We start from the raw sequence: 14415 nt of genomic DNA, 5'->3' as shown, positions 1-14415 counted from the left end.
TTTAGGCTGAATTGACTTTTAAAACAAATCTCTGTGCCACAGCAGCACCATGTGCTGAAAACCCAAGTTCCAGATGCTCCACAATGTTTTGCTGGCTGCTTCTGCCACATCTGTATTTGTTTTCTGAACCTTTGCGTGATCTCTTGACTGGAGCTGGCAGAAAGCACAGCATTCCTAGCCAGGAGATTAAACTAATATTTGTAATTCTTTCCTGGCTCTGTCATCAAGCTTGGTGCTGCTGTCACCTCACAGCGTTTCTGGATGCAGTGCCTTGGCTTCCAATTTGAAAGCTGTTACGGCACCAAAACCGAGTCCACACGCAGCCGCATGAGTGCAGCCATCTGCCTGCAGTCAGATGCGGACAAACAGCATCCACGTAGGCAGGCACCTGCTGCTCTGAACCACAAATCTCTGATGGCCACCCACCCGACAGGTGCTCCTCCCAGTCCTGACACATCAGCGCTGTGCGGGCTTCAGAAAGGCAAGCCGACGTGCCTTCCATCAGCCTGTCAGAGGCGAAAAAAAGGCAATTAAAAAGAAAAAAAAAAGAGATGTGATGTGAGCAGTAATCTGTGCTGCTCAAATGCCCACAGCTGAGCCTACGCAGCTGTGCAGCAGCTCTCAGCCGCAACCCAGCGCTGTGACCTGCAGCCCCTAGAGCCAGCCTGCTGCTGTCAGCTGTCTGTTAGCAGGCTAACTAACATTCATTAATTGACCTTTGTTAAAATTCTTGCTGAAAGAAGGTCAAAGCTGAGGGCGTGTGGCCCAGTAAACCATGCCCGCCTCTCACCATGACGGATGCGATCTGGAAACGTGCGCTGATGTTTTGCAGAAGCGATACTTACAGATGCAGGCCATCAAGACACTGGATCTCAAAGTCAACGTTCAGCCCAGCAAGATGGGGTGTTTCACGCTGCTGTCTTCCTCCCAAAGGCCACAGCGAGGCAGAGGCAGCAGTCACAGCCACTCATGGGTGCCCCAGGGAAGCGCTCAGGGGAGCGGAGCAGAGCTGAGGCTGTGGCCACTCAGCTTGGGATTGCTGGAACAAGGAATTCCACCCCCTGGCAGCTTGTTTGCCTTTTTGCCGTTACAGATCACACCGCCATCTCTTTCACTGGAAGAATTTAAAAACAAGCCAGTCAAAATTAATTTGTTCTAGTTATGTATAATCTCTGCCTTTATATTATCCATACACACGCACACACAGCAGTTCATCCCCCCAGTACAGAAGACAGACAAAAAGATCTGTGGCACAATTTCTTTGGAGGGAACTTTACCTTGTTTTCCCCAAGCTGTGCCACGGATCCCATGTGCCCAAGGGCCCGGCTCCTGGCAGGCAACACTCAGCAACATTCAAACCTTACATTAAGGACGTCTCCACAGAGAACTGTGGTGTTTCACATGCACTTTAAGATGCTGAGCAAGATGGGGTTAATAAAAATACGGAATCACAGCAGTGACATTTGATATGTTCTCTCCATCCTCAGCAGCTCTGTTCTGAGATACTTGGAGTGCCAAAAGATGCTGGGCTCCATGCTGCTCCCAGGAATGCATCTTCCAAATGTAGGAGTGGAACAGAACAAAGCCTTCAGTGGGGCTGAACAGAAGCATGGTTGAACAGGAGCATTCTGATGCAAAATGCTGGACCTAAAGAAAAGCTTCACCTCAGCAACACTGGGGGAAAGAAGCCCTGTAGGACCTCCAGGGGCCTCACGGCTCAACGCAACACAGCCCAGAAGAGCAGTGGCAGCATGTTGCAGATATGTGTACAAAGCCATGGGTCAGGAATAGCAGCGTTTGGAAACACACTCAGAAATGCTGACAGTGGCCCAGGAATGCTGTTGACTTTGATTATTAACAGTGCAATTAACATAAAGCAAGCATGAGCCGCCAGAGAGAGAGCCAAGTGAGACCGCAATCAACTTTCATGCAGCTGCGTTGCCCAAAACTGTTGCCTGTGAAAAGGGTAAGCGAAGCCAAAGAGAGAAAAGACGCTGACCCAGAATGGATAACAAATCTCAAAATAAAATACACATGGCTGCAGATTTGGTCAGCAATGGTCTGATAAACAACCAAAGCACCCAGCTCCATCCTACTCCAAGCACCAACTGCTTCCAGCAAACCACGTTAGCAAACGTGACACCAAGCTCTTCTCACCTCATCCACAGCTGAAAACTGCACCGGGTGCTTCACACCTCAGCTTTTGTCTAACTGGCTGTTTCTTTTACATGTTCCAGTTTGCCCTTAGGATTTTAAGTGTGCTGTGAAAAAGTGCACTGACCTTAAAAAAAAATATCTATATTTCCATATACAATGTCTGCAACAGCAACATACCCAGCAAGCATTTAAAACAGGGTCCAGTATTTGGAACGCTTCAGGTGCTACATTAAAAACCACATCCATTAGCAGCAAACGTGATAGATGCAAAGCATATTGCAGGAAAGACCTGAATCCACGTATCCCAGCAATGTGGAGAGGTGAAATCGCTGTTCCTGGGAGCAAAGACATTCACCACCACCAAACAAAGCAGAGGGCAGACGGCAGTTCCTCTCCCAGAAGCTGAGAACACGAGGACTCTGGCAAGGACTCACACCAAACGGGCTACTTCATGTATTGTTTATTACCCACACGAGCGAATTGACCATGTCGGACACTCCGTCGCACGCAGGGCAGAGGTTATGTACAAGAGGGACACGCGTCCCCAAAATAAGTTTAAGGTGTACAGGTTTGTAATGAGAACCAAGATGGAAGGGAGAAAACCAAACACAAGGACATTGCAATCAGACTTTGACCTTCAGTTAACAGAAGAGATCTCTGTCTCCATGGAAGCAGGGCTTTTCAACTCTTAAATAAATGGCATCTTAAAAATAGAACATAAAACAATTCAAACACATTATTTCTTCTAAATAAATATTGCGTGGAAATGATGCTGCATTGCCACCACAGCCTCCTCTCCTTCAGGGACTCAACCATCACCTCTAATTTTCCTCGGATGGTTTTGTTTCTTAATGGCAAATCCTCTTTTTTTCCCCCCCATTTTTTAAATGGCTGGATCAGACTCAGGTGAAAACTACAGGCACCTTTCCCTTTCCCTCTCCCTCACGGGCCTCTCACCTGGCTCATGATGGAAATACAATGGCTTTCTGAAAATAAGCTCCAACTTAAGCTGTCTCTTCCACCAACAGAAAGAAAACGCTGCTTCCACCCACCCCTGGCTTTGAAAGAAGAAATCCCTTTCCACCTTCCAGCTGCTTTCCAACCACGACAGCACTCCCTGCCCTCTTCCTCAGCTGGAGCACCTGGACGCAGCCTTTCTGCATGGCGAAAACAGAAAGTGGCAGCGATCCTCCACTTTGCACACCATGAACAGGCTCCCAGTCACTCCCCCCCAATGCCCGGGGCAGCTTATCCCCAAAATGCACTAAGGCTTTTAATAAAGTGAACACAGGACAACTCAAGGGTACGTCTCCGGCACAGCATTGCTGGGTTAGCCCACAGCAGGGGAAAGCCACTCCTGCAGGGCCTGTGTGTGGTAACACAGACCCCCCTGCTTCCAGGTATTACCTGCAGATTATTATGAGCCTCTGAAATCCCTGCCGGAGTTTTGCAAGGAGTTATTGCTGCACTTGTGCAGACCTGCTCCTCCACACTGAAATTACGTAGGGAAAGGGAGCTAACTCACCGGAGATACATTCTTCCCCGTAAGCACAATTTATTTTGGGATATCGTCCTCCTCTTCACCACTCCCACAGCTGTGAGGAACGTGAGAGGGGACCAGAGGGCTAAGGCACACTATCAGATATGAGGATGGCAAGATGCTGCTGTCATGCGACAGGAAATCTTTGGGTACAGAAGACTGTCTTCCTACAAGTGCCATGGATGCTGCCTTCGCTGCTGCTGCCACCTGCCAAATCACAGTTCTAAATATGCAACTCCTGACAAGGACAAAGGCTTACAAACACCTCACTGTTCCCTTTTGTGTTCCCTTGAAGACACATCCCTGGGCCCACTCTGTGGTTTACCTGAGGTAGAGCACACAGTTACCTCCCACATGAAGGGCACCTGATTTTGGTATCCAAATCCTGCTCCTGGATATTCACTGGGACCAGCAAGGGCTGCAGGCCAACGTCTGAACACAGGACTCACTCTGTGCCCCATGAGGCCACATGGCCTCTCCCTGTCCCACTCTCCCACCCAAGGCAGAGCTCAAGCAAGCACAGTGACCAAAGACATCTGTCCACTCCCTCTGAATTGGCGCAGTGTGAGCAGACAAGGTGTCCTCAGCAGGAGCAACATCCCTCCATTGCAGGGCCAATGCCGAGCCCCAGCTGCATTTGGCTTCCACAGCTGAAACCGAGTGAGATGGTGAGCAACGTCATGTTAGGGTGCATGTGAGGTGAGGTGGAGGCACAGTGACGTGACTTTGGAAGTGGACGTGCAGCACCGTTGGCAGGGTGTCATCAGTGCAGCTGCTGGCAGGCAACACATGTGAGTGAGGCTGGGGCCAGCGAGGCAGAGCACTCTGCTGTCTGTACTGCATTGATGGGGATGCCACTCGCCATCCAAAAACCAAGATCCAACGTGATGGACCGTACTCATGCTCGCAAATACACTCATTCCACATCTCCTTCAGGCACACAACCATTGCAGACTGTGGTGTGTTGCATAATAACTTCTGGAGGCAGATTTCCTTCTTGTCGGCACTTCTTCAGGTATGATTATTGTCCTGCTGGTTATTCGTAATAGAAATGTTTATAGACCACCAACACATAGAGCCACTCAGACGATTCATTGCACTTCACCATTTTAAACGAAGGTGCCATCAACGCTGAGGCCCTCCTCTGTCTCTTCTTTTCCAAGGCAACAAAATGCTACCCTAAAATAAAGTTCATTTTTTTCCAGTGTAACCAGATTACTTCACCTTTATTTATTTCCCTTGCAGGTGCTTCGTATCCAATAATTCAGCAAGCCAGAGTGTTTCTGAAGCTTCCAAAGTGCAAAAGGGTTCAAGGTACTTAGCCACCGAGAGCACCAGTTAAGGCGTACTTGTGTTCAGTCTCAGCCAATGTAAACCCTGTCTAGTGTAGTGTACCATTTCGGCCATGCTACTGGTCAGTGCCAGAGGGCACACCGCTGTGCTGAGTTCAGCAAAAAACTCTGCAAAAAGATTAGGGAGAGAAACAATGATTGGTTGGTTTCAAGCAACAGGCACAGCATATTTGGCAATATATCCCTTCACCCCAAAACACCGTGTGTGTGACAAACAACAGCACTGTGAGCACTATGTGGGCTGCCTCGTTGCAGACTTGAGCTGTGTCCACACGGGTTGCTGCTTGTCCATCACTGTTTGTGCAACAGGACAACAAAACTATTTTCAACAGTACAACTATAAAATGCGAGACCTGGACAGGCTGAGAGTTGGGCAGAGAGGAACCTGATGAGGTTCAATAGGAGCATGTCCTGCACCTGGGGTGCAATAGCTGCACACATCAGTACAGGCTGGGGGCTGAGCTGCTGGAGAGGAGCTGTGTGGAGAAGGACCTGAGTGTTCTGGGGGACAGCAGGTTGGCCATGAGCCAGCACTGTGCCCTTGTGGCCAAGAGGGGCAGAGGGATCCTGGGGTACATTGTGGAGAGTGCAGCCAGCAGGGTGAAGGAGGTGATCCTTCGCCTCTGCTGTGCCCTGGTGAGGCCACATCTGGAGCACCGTGCCCAGCTCTGGGCTCCCCAGCTCAAGAAGGATGGGGAACTTCTAGAGATAGTCCAGTGGAGAGCGACAAAGATGATGTGGGCCTGGAGCATCTGCATGGGGAAAGGCTGAGAGCTGTGACTGTTCAGCTTGGGGAAGGGAAAGCTGAGAGCAGATCTGATCAATGCTTATCACTACCTAAAGGGTGGGAATCAAGCATGTGGGGCCAGGCTCTTCTGTGGTGTGCAGCGATTCCTGCAACACAGGAATTCCATACGAACATGAGGAAGAACTTTCCTGTGAGGGTGACAGAGCACTGGAACAGCTGTCCAAAGAAGCTGTGGAGCTTCCTTCTTTGGAGACATTCAAAGCCTGCCTGCACATTTTCCTGTTCCCTATTTTAGGGAACCCACTTTAGCAGGGAAGCTGGACCAGATAATCCCCAGGGGGATACCCTCCAGCTCCTACAATTCTGTGATTCTATGTAATAAGAACGTAGCAGTGGTTTTACTGCCAGACGCTCGTCACGTACTCAATAAAGACTCCAGTTCAAGTGCTGCTTGCTTACTGTCTCATAGCAGGAAACCAGTCTCTCCATTTTCAAGTCAAGAATTCCAGAGTCAGAGAATTCTGACAAACAGAATGAAACACAAGGCCACTGGGCACAAATCTGATTGAGAGTAAGGTGAACCAACTCAGAAAACCTAATCTAAGCAAGGGAAAAACAAAGCACAGAAAAACCCCTGGGCTGGTTTTCTCTCATTAGCACAAAGCAATCTGCCCGGTTTCCTGCCCTGAACTCTCACCCTTAGTTCACAGACATCTGAGGCTGCCAAGACAATCTTTTAATTGGAACACTCACCAGTATATCATCACTAAGTATTTCTGCCAAAAACCTGCCAATACACCACAGGTCTATTTCAATGTATTGAAGGCTTTCTCCTGTAGTTATGGTGCTTGTTATACCAAGTGTTAGAATTTAGGTAGTTTTGTATAATAAACACAGTGAAGAAACCTTACCCTTATTATTCTTGGACAGTGCATCAGCATGTTCCCAAATATTATACGCGTAGAGGACATAGGAAGTGATGTTGACGTATGAAGAGGTGATGCTTGGGATGGTGACTGAAGAGCCAACGCTATTGCAACTGCAATTGCTACCATTTGATCCCTGCTGAGAACTCATAGATCTGGCAGGAGAGGGCACTGGAGAATGAGGAGAAGGCATGCCTGTGCTTCTGCAGGAGAAACAAACACCACCATGAATGTCTCTTTTCAGAGTTGCCTTGTATCACAAGACTATTTCATGGCAGGAGCTATCTGGTGTTATCTGGACCTGCACTTAATGTGGCCAGCTTGCTTGCCTGCCAGGGTCAGGCCCCATCATTGCTTCCTGCCACTAGTTCCACCACTGCACCTGGGAGGCCATTTAGTATCAGCAGGCTGTACTGCACACATGGCAGAAAAATAATGAGCTTTAGACCAAGTGAGCCTCTCAGTCACAGGGTTTAAAGGGGAACAATGTGGAACTGGGCACCTATTTCCCAAATACAATCACTGCAAAACACAGGAAAACTTTTAATCTGTGTCCTTAAGGTACAGGCCCTGTGTGCTGAGCTTTGGGTCAAACACTCTTAAATGGCAGCTTTCCTTTTCCTGCTACACATACAAGAACTGTGCTGTAAATACAGAAAAAATGACAAACGTTCAATAATTCAAAAATCAGAAAATGAGTTTCTTAATTGATGATTAACACAGAGAAAAATACACAAGTATCACCTCAAAGTGATTCTACTATGGTGTGAAAGCGTTGTCCTACCAGGCAGCAGCCAGGGAGATGGGCATGGTGTTCCAGGGAGGGTTAAAGATCTCAGACATGGAATAGAAGGACGACAAAAGCAGGAGTTCTGAGAGCAGCACAGCCACCCTGCTATCCCCACTGCCTTGGTGGAGAACTGCTCCCCAGGACAGGCAGGAACTCTGGAACTCATTCCATAACAAAAAAATCCTTCACTGATGGAAAGAGGGCAGAAACACCCTTGTGCCCCCTACCATGATGCCAGCTGGCAAGGTGGAGTGGATGGCAAGTCATTCTCAAATGCAGTTAGCATCTCAAAGATTCCCACTTAGATTTCTGCTCACACCTTTACAGGTGCAGATTTTTACACCTTACCTTGCAACACACGGAGAAGGTGCCTGTGTTACTCTGGAAGAACTCTGTAGAAGGAAGAGAGTCCTTGTTAGTTTTCTTGGCCAATATCAGAACCAACTGCAGCCCCTGAGCTGGCAATACAAGTGCCCTACCTTGAAGTGGTCATTCAGGATCCTGGAATACTTTACTGCAGTGTCTCTTTTGTAACGAAACATTGCCATATGCAGGAGGGACTGGCAGCGCATGCTGTGAACGGAAAGACAGTCGAGAGTCAGCACTCGTGCCTGGTGCCACTGTGCCAGCAATGACAGCGCCAGGTAGGCACCAGCACCCATCAGCCTCTCTGCCAAACCAAGTTCATGATCTCCTCTCCTGCTCAGCCTAAGAGTCAGATTCTGTGAAGAAGAGGAAGGGCTGTGTTTTAAGGAGACAGATGCTTTCGGATGCCAGGGGCTGAGTGAGCCCTCAACCATCAGCAGCAGCAGAAGCTGTGCTCAGCTACAGCAACAGTTACACAGCCAAAACGTGGGCAGGCAAATCGCATTCTCCTACCTGGGGTGAAGGCCTTCATGCACTCTCCAGTTACCAACAGGTCAAATTTTGGAGCCTGCACCTTCTGTGCCTGGTCTCTTGTTATATCCTAGCGCACTTTAAACATGTTCTGGTTTGCTCTGGTTTTTATATTGTTTTTTTCCCTTGAAGAACTCTGATTCCCATTTAACTCATTGCCTTTGTCCCTCCAAGTAACAGGACTTTCACTATAGTAAGTCTACAAACAGGATATGAAGGCAGAAAAACAGTTACGCACCATAAGACAGCAAAGACACGTTCATGTGAAGACGCTGAGACATCCGTAAAGGGCTTTAGTGTCATTACGTATCTGAGGGAACAAAATGAACAGCATCTTCTTAGTCATCAGGGTTCTCAAGTCTGTTTAGAAGATCTGCTGTATGCCACTGCCCCAAACACTGATCAGAAAGCAACAAAGCACTGTGAAAACTCAGAAAGCAATGAAGTTTAAAAAGTGTTGAAGTCCACTATAAAAAAATTACTGCCAGCTGTTTCAATCAGCTCCATGGGGAGGAAATCAAAGCAGCTGTTGAAAATACGCAACCCTTAACTTCAGCATGAATAAAGTGGTTCCTGTCTCTTTTCTATCCAGTATCTGGCTCCTTTGTTGTACCGCCTGCAGATGTCATACGTATCACTAGTAAACATAACCACTGCTTCCCTCCAAGCACACTGCCTGACCATCACGGTTCAAAAGCCACTTACTTGAGCAGATCTATTGTGTCAGCGAAGATGCTGTAAGCAGGCTTTGGTGCTACTGCATTCGATTCCAGGGCCATCCCGTATTCAACAAAGGAAAGGGCAGCATCGAGGTACAGAAAGGCCTTTCCAGTCTTGTCCATCTGTTGGAAAAAATTCCTCACTTTCAGACTATGGCACAAACTATTTATCTCAAGTGTACCTGAATCCCTTTTCTCTCTCTAAACAGGCAGAATTTGAAGAAATTACAAAGCACACATCAGGCCTGCAGGTAGTTCTCTGTTGAGCCCCTATTGTTGTCCTGGTCACCGTGCATTTTATCTGACTGAGCTACAATTAACAAAAACCTGTAGTTTAATCACACATGCTGTTGAACTGCACGCATCTGAGAAGGCCAGCTACATCTGCAAAGGGCACTTCCAAGTCTTGTTCAACAGCAAACCCTGATATTTCAGAGTGAACCCCCCTAACAACTGACCTTCCACTTGACAGCCCAAGCTTACCATGGCATCAGCCTCGTGCTTCATCTTCTTGGCCTCTTCCAGGTAATATTCGGTCAAATGCTGTCTGAAATGGACACGAACAGAGGAAAACAAATGTAAGAGAAAAAAGGTAGAGGAAATACCAATGTTAACCTTCCTTATCTAGGTGATGCTGTGACCCCAGGACAAGCTGGTACTGCTATCAAACACACATCAGATTTGGAAGAATCACTACATGAATGCCATCTGCCTGTTTAGAGGTTCATATCCTAGAGTGGCCTGCCACCTGCCAGGACTCGGGACTGCACGGCTCTGTGCACAGTGGGATGTCTCTGAGTTAAACAGGTACCTGACTTCAACAGCAGCTTCCCTCAAACTGAGAGCAGCTAAAAAGAGAGACCACTGCTTTGTGGGGACGTCCCAGAGGTGACAAGGCAGGTCTAACAAAAGCAATGCTCAGTACAAAGCAGGAGCCATGGTGGCTGCATGGCCAGCCTTGCCCAGCATCTTCAGAGGAGCACAGAACAAACTCTTACCTTTCAAACTTGATTTGAGGTCTCCTTGGTTTGGAGGTACCATTTGGCACAGAAGGCACTGGTAAAGGATTTGTGACATCCCCTGCAGATCCCTGAAAAATCAGGAACAAAGATAAAGCTGATTAGAGAGAGACATTTAGAATAGTTGTGAAACACGGCTTTCCTAAATTTGAACTGAAAATGTTTATTTGTCTGAGATAGAAGCTGCTTCTCAAGGCTCCTCCCCCTCTTCTTTCCCAGACCCCAAACCAATACTGGAAATGAAAACCTGGCTTCCCACCAGGCTGCCTGCTGAGGCAGGCATTCAAACATTCCCTGAGCAGGCAGAAATTAGGCAGCAGGTTTCCTTGTGCAATAGCTAAGACAGCAGTAAGGCTGCCAGCAGCACATTTTTCACAGCCACTGGAAAAGACAGGAACTGCTAATATCCATTCACACTTACATCTAGCTTAACCACAGCAACTGCTGATTCTGCATTACTAACTACAGTGTCAGGAGAAAGAAAGTAGTGAGAAGCCAGCTAATACAGCGTGCACAGTCTCCATCAGTGTGCACACACATGAAGCTCTGGACCACACACGTCCAGGCACTCAGAAATGGCAACACAATTTAATTTTCTAACTCACTAATGTGAAGACCCAGCTGCAAGAATCAGTAACAATATTTTTTAATGCAAGCTATAATAACTTCTACACAGGTTACAGACAAAACCAGAGTTTGGTCATTTCTTACTTGCAAGCAATCCACTTGTTAAACACACTTCTCTTTACACCTATCGTACTGTACTGCCAGTTGTCTACAGTCAGAACCAGTTCATGCCATAAACACTAACATGTGTTTCACATGGTCACCCCTTCGCACTGAGTTTCACCAATGAGATGAAACAGGTGATGGAGAGTAAGCAGCGACACAACAGCACGGCCATTTAAGCTAGCAAGTTACAGTCACTGATTGCTGCTGAAGGGACAAATAGATTTCAAAGAGCTGGTTTACTGTTCTCCCCACTTAATATCCTACTGACGGCATTCTAACGAGAATCACGCAGCAGCCACAAGTTGCAGGACACATCCCACCATTAATAACCAATACCTACTTTGCTGCCCTTCACCTGCTCAGAGTGGTTTTCCACCATTTTCTTCTGCTTGGCAGAAGAAGGATCCTTGTGGTTGCTTGTGTCCAGGGCAGTGCTGCTGGCAGTGGCAGGTGGTTGGCCGTTCTCACTCCTGGGCCTCTTGTGGGCCTTCTTGGTTGGCTTTGATGCAGGATGCATGGGAGACACAGGCGGCAGTGGCAGGGGTTGCCTGAGATCTTTGTTCTGGGTCTCAGATGAAGCATTCCATGCTCTGGAGATGGGAAGTGAATGTTGCAGTTTTGCATTATCTATACAATATTGAGGGTGTTGGGTCTTTTTTTAATAAAAAATCATCCTTAAACACGCTGCGTACCAATACTGTTTAAATTGCTTCAGAAATGCAAGATGACTTATTAACAAAGATTCTAACAGAAACAAAGATGAAGCTCCAGGGACCCTGCTGTGTGTTAAGATACCACGCGTTCAGCTGTCAGCAACACACAAGCAGGTTGCTCTTGAGGCAGGAATAAGCCTCTGGACTCATCCTTGAAGGAAACACGTGCAAGCAGAAGGTCAGGATGCTGCAAAAATGCCACAGCACCTTTTCACTGAAAAAGGGAGGAGGTAATTCCAGCAAGGAAAATCCCCAGGACCAATCGCCCAAGATGGCAAGGGATCCACAGCACTGCCTCTCTTCGCCTGCTATGGAAGAAGGCATCTTCTGCTGTCACCAACACTTGTCCTGACACATGATCCCGTGCAGAATCAAGGCCTCAGCAGAATTAAGCCCTGTTGGTCCTTCAGGAGTTGCCAACTCTACTAGATAACACACGTGAGGATTCAAGGGAGGAACACTGAAAATGCTGTGCTTTTAAATGGCAGAGCTGATCATATTTAATAATACCGGGCCAAATTTCTGATCATCTGGGGTTGGGATTATGAGGGAACTCCTGCAGCAATAAGCAGAACTCAGCAGCAAGGAGTGCTAAACATGGGTCCTGACAGCTCAGTGCTGTAAGATTGTCAAGGTTCTCCCTACAGAGAAGCAGCTGAGTCAGGATGCAAACCTCAACAAATCTCAGCCAATACCTCAAGCTCAGGCCATGAGTAAGCTGAAAATGACTGCAGCAGCTCATGATGGATGCACCAGACTCCTCTCTTGGGAGCGCTGCCCATCGAGATAGATTCTTGGAAGCCTTCACACAGACCTAGCCAAAATGCTAGCGGTCTGTGTTGTGCAAATCACGAGGAGGGTTTTAGCAGAGCTACCAGAAGCACTGCCCAGGCAATTGCTGGAATAAAGGAGACATTTTTGGCTATGAAAACCACCTGGCGTGGTTCACAAGGCACAGTGGATGTGCACCCATTCAGCTACACAATGGGACGGTCTAAAGGGAGAAGGGAAAGGCTCCTGAGGAGGGATTACCACTGCAGTCACACAGGGTCCCAGCAGGCAGGCAATCTGCCGCATTATTTCCAACTCAAACGCCAGACTCCACGCAATCATTTTGTTGCATGGCATCTCTTCTGAAAGATGGCAGTGCCACTGCGTGGATATCAGCCTAGAAGGAAAAGCAGCGCTGGCACAACCGGCAATTTCATTTCCTGCAGCCTCAACAGATTTTTTGAGCTATGTGTAATGGACGGATCAGTTCAGCAATCTGAACTGCAGGATGGATACATCTGTGTTTCAAATGGCCAAGTCTTCATTTCGTTTCAACTGACAGAAATCGGGACAAGTGCCACCACATGCAGTTTTTACAGCAGCAAAATGCAAGCGTGGAAGGAGGCCAAGCATCAAAACATCACCTTAAGCATTACAAAGGGAGAGGAAAATGAGGGACACTAAGGGCAGCTGCACATCTGCAACAAATAAGAAGGCAAATTACGCTCCCATAGCCACGTGGCAGACAAATTTGCAGCAGATTATGTTTCCAAAGGCATGTTAAGAACGGAAGGTGCAGCTCCTTTCTTAAGGTTGTAAAGAAACGCTCAGTTTAATGCATCTTTCTACCATCCCACCACCACATACTCACTTCAATTTACAGGAGTCTTTGTTAGGTGAAGACTGCGATGACTTTGCTTCTTTGCCCAACTTCCTTTTCTTGCTATCGATGTCCTCCTTTTCTCTCTAACAAACACAAACAAACAAAAAACTCAAATTTCACATGAAGTGCAGATCAAACCAGCTAATAGTTTTGCATTAAAAAAAGAAAAAAGAGAGATTGGAACCAGCAAAGTGGAAAGCCAGAGCACAGCGGATTTCAGGCTCACTGACGAGTATCCTGAAATGACCTTTATCCACTTCTGCTTGGACAGAACGATTGTTTTGTCATGGAGGGGATGGAACGGCTAAAGTTCTCCATGCCAACAGCTGAAAACTAATGTACTTCCATAGCTGAAAACACACGTTTCATGATGTGATTTCTGCACATTCATCGGAGACTTGAACCACTCAGATTCCTGACAGGTGCGGGGATTCAGGTTTTACCAGCAAGAACCAATTACAAGGTGATGTTTTAATTAAATGCGCTGCCTATACACTGTCCTCCAGTACAGCAAGAACCACTGAGGCAGAGGGGTAATAAAGGACACCTTTTATTCACGCTCCACAGATCCTGTGATACAAACCGTGTGATGCAGCGTGGTGGGTTGCACATGGATGGTGCAGAGCCATCAGGGCAGGGCTCCAGCACTGGGATCACGTCCTTACGCCATTTCTCAGGTTGATCTCCACACTGCTTCAGAAAAGGTCTGGCAGCTGCAGCTGACCCAGATGACTGTGAGGGAGCCTACGCTGCCAAGGGCACTGTGGCACACTGACCCAACACGTATGGCGAGGCCAGGACATGGGCTTTCCTGCCATCAGACGCTCAGGTTGCAGGGCACGATGTGCCTGGCATCAGGTAGCTCCTCTTTGGCTCTGGAGAGACCAGTGGGAGCAGTGACAGATTCACTGCCTGCTGTACCACAGGACAGGAACCGCTGGGGCATCCACATTTCTTCACTGTCTCCCTGCTCTTCTCAGTTCTCCCACACAACCACAGGGAGATCACGGGGTGACAAGAGCAAATGAAACCTGCCCCAAACCAAGATTATTCACCCACACGTGCTAAGCCACTTCCTCCTGAAAGAGGGTCCAAAAAGATATGGGTGTATCAGAACAACTCACTGCCAGCCCTGCAGGAAAACTAGCTGTATGGTCGCGGTCCACTC

General features: G+C 47.7%; 1 protein-coding gene across 2 annotated transcripts in view; it reads right to left on the bottom strand.

The window, feature by feature from the left end:
• Window positions 1-875: 875 nt before the first annotated feature.
• AFF1 (ALF transcription elongation factor 1) overlaps window positions 876-14415 on the bottom strand; it is a 52620-nt gene continuing 39080 nt past the window's right edge. The window contains exons 12-21 of one of the 2 annotated variants that reach the window (XM_072334817.1): window positions 13236-13330; window positions 11221-11470; window positions 10128-10219; window positions 9613-9676; window positions 9116-9252; window positions 8649-8720; window positions 7993-8086; window positions 7862-7905; window positions 6709-6926; window positions 876-5157 (exon numbers count right to left, since the gene is read on the bottom strand). In XM_072334817.1, the coding sequence (XP_072190918.1) occupies window positions 5036-5157; window positions 6709-6926; window positions 7862-7905; window positions 7993-8086; window positions 8649-8720; window positions 9116-9252; window positions 9613-9676; window positions 10128-10219; window positions 11221-11470; window positions 13236-13330 (1188 nt within the window). In that variant the 3' untranslated portion in view covers window positions 876-5035. The remainder of the gene's footprint in view (window positions 5158-6708; window positions 6927-7861; window positions 7906-7992; window positions 8087-8648; window positions 8721-9115; window positions 9253-9612; window positions 9677-10127; window positions 10220-11220; window positions 11471-13235; window positions 13331-14415) is intronic. The other variant, XM_072334819.1, reaches the window with a different exon arrangement.

Source organism: Excalfactoria chinensis, chromosome 4 (genome assembly GCF_039878825.1).
Source record: "Excalfactoria chinensis isolate bCotChi1 chromosome 4, bCotChi1.hap2, whole genome shotgun sequence".
Classification (NCBI taxonomy): Eukaryota; Metazoa; Chordata; class Aves; order Galliformes; family Phasianidae; genus Excalfactoria; species Excalfactoria chinensis.
The sequence above is the reverse complement of the archived record's forward strand: the minus strand, read 5'-3'. Positions and strand labels throughout refer to the sequence as shown.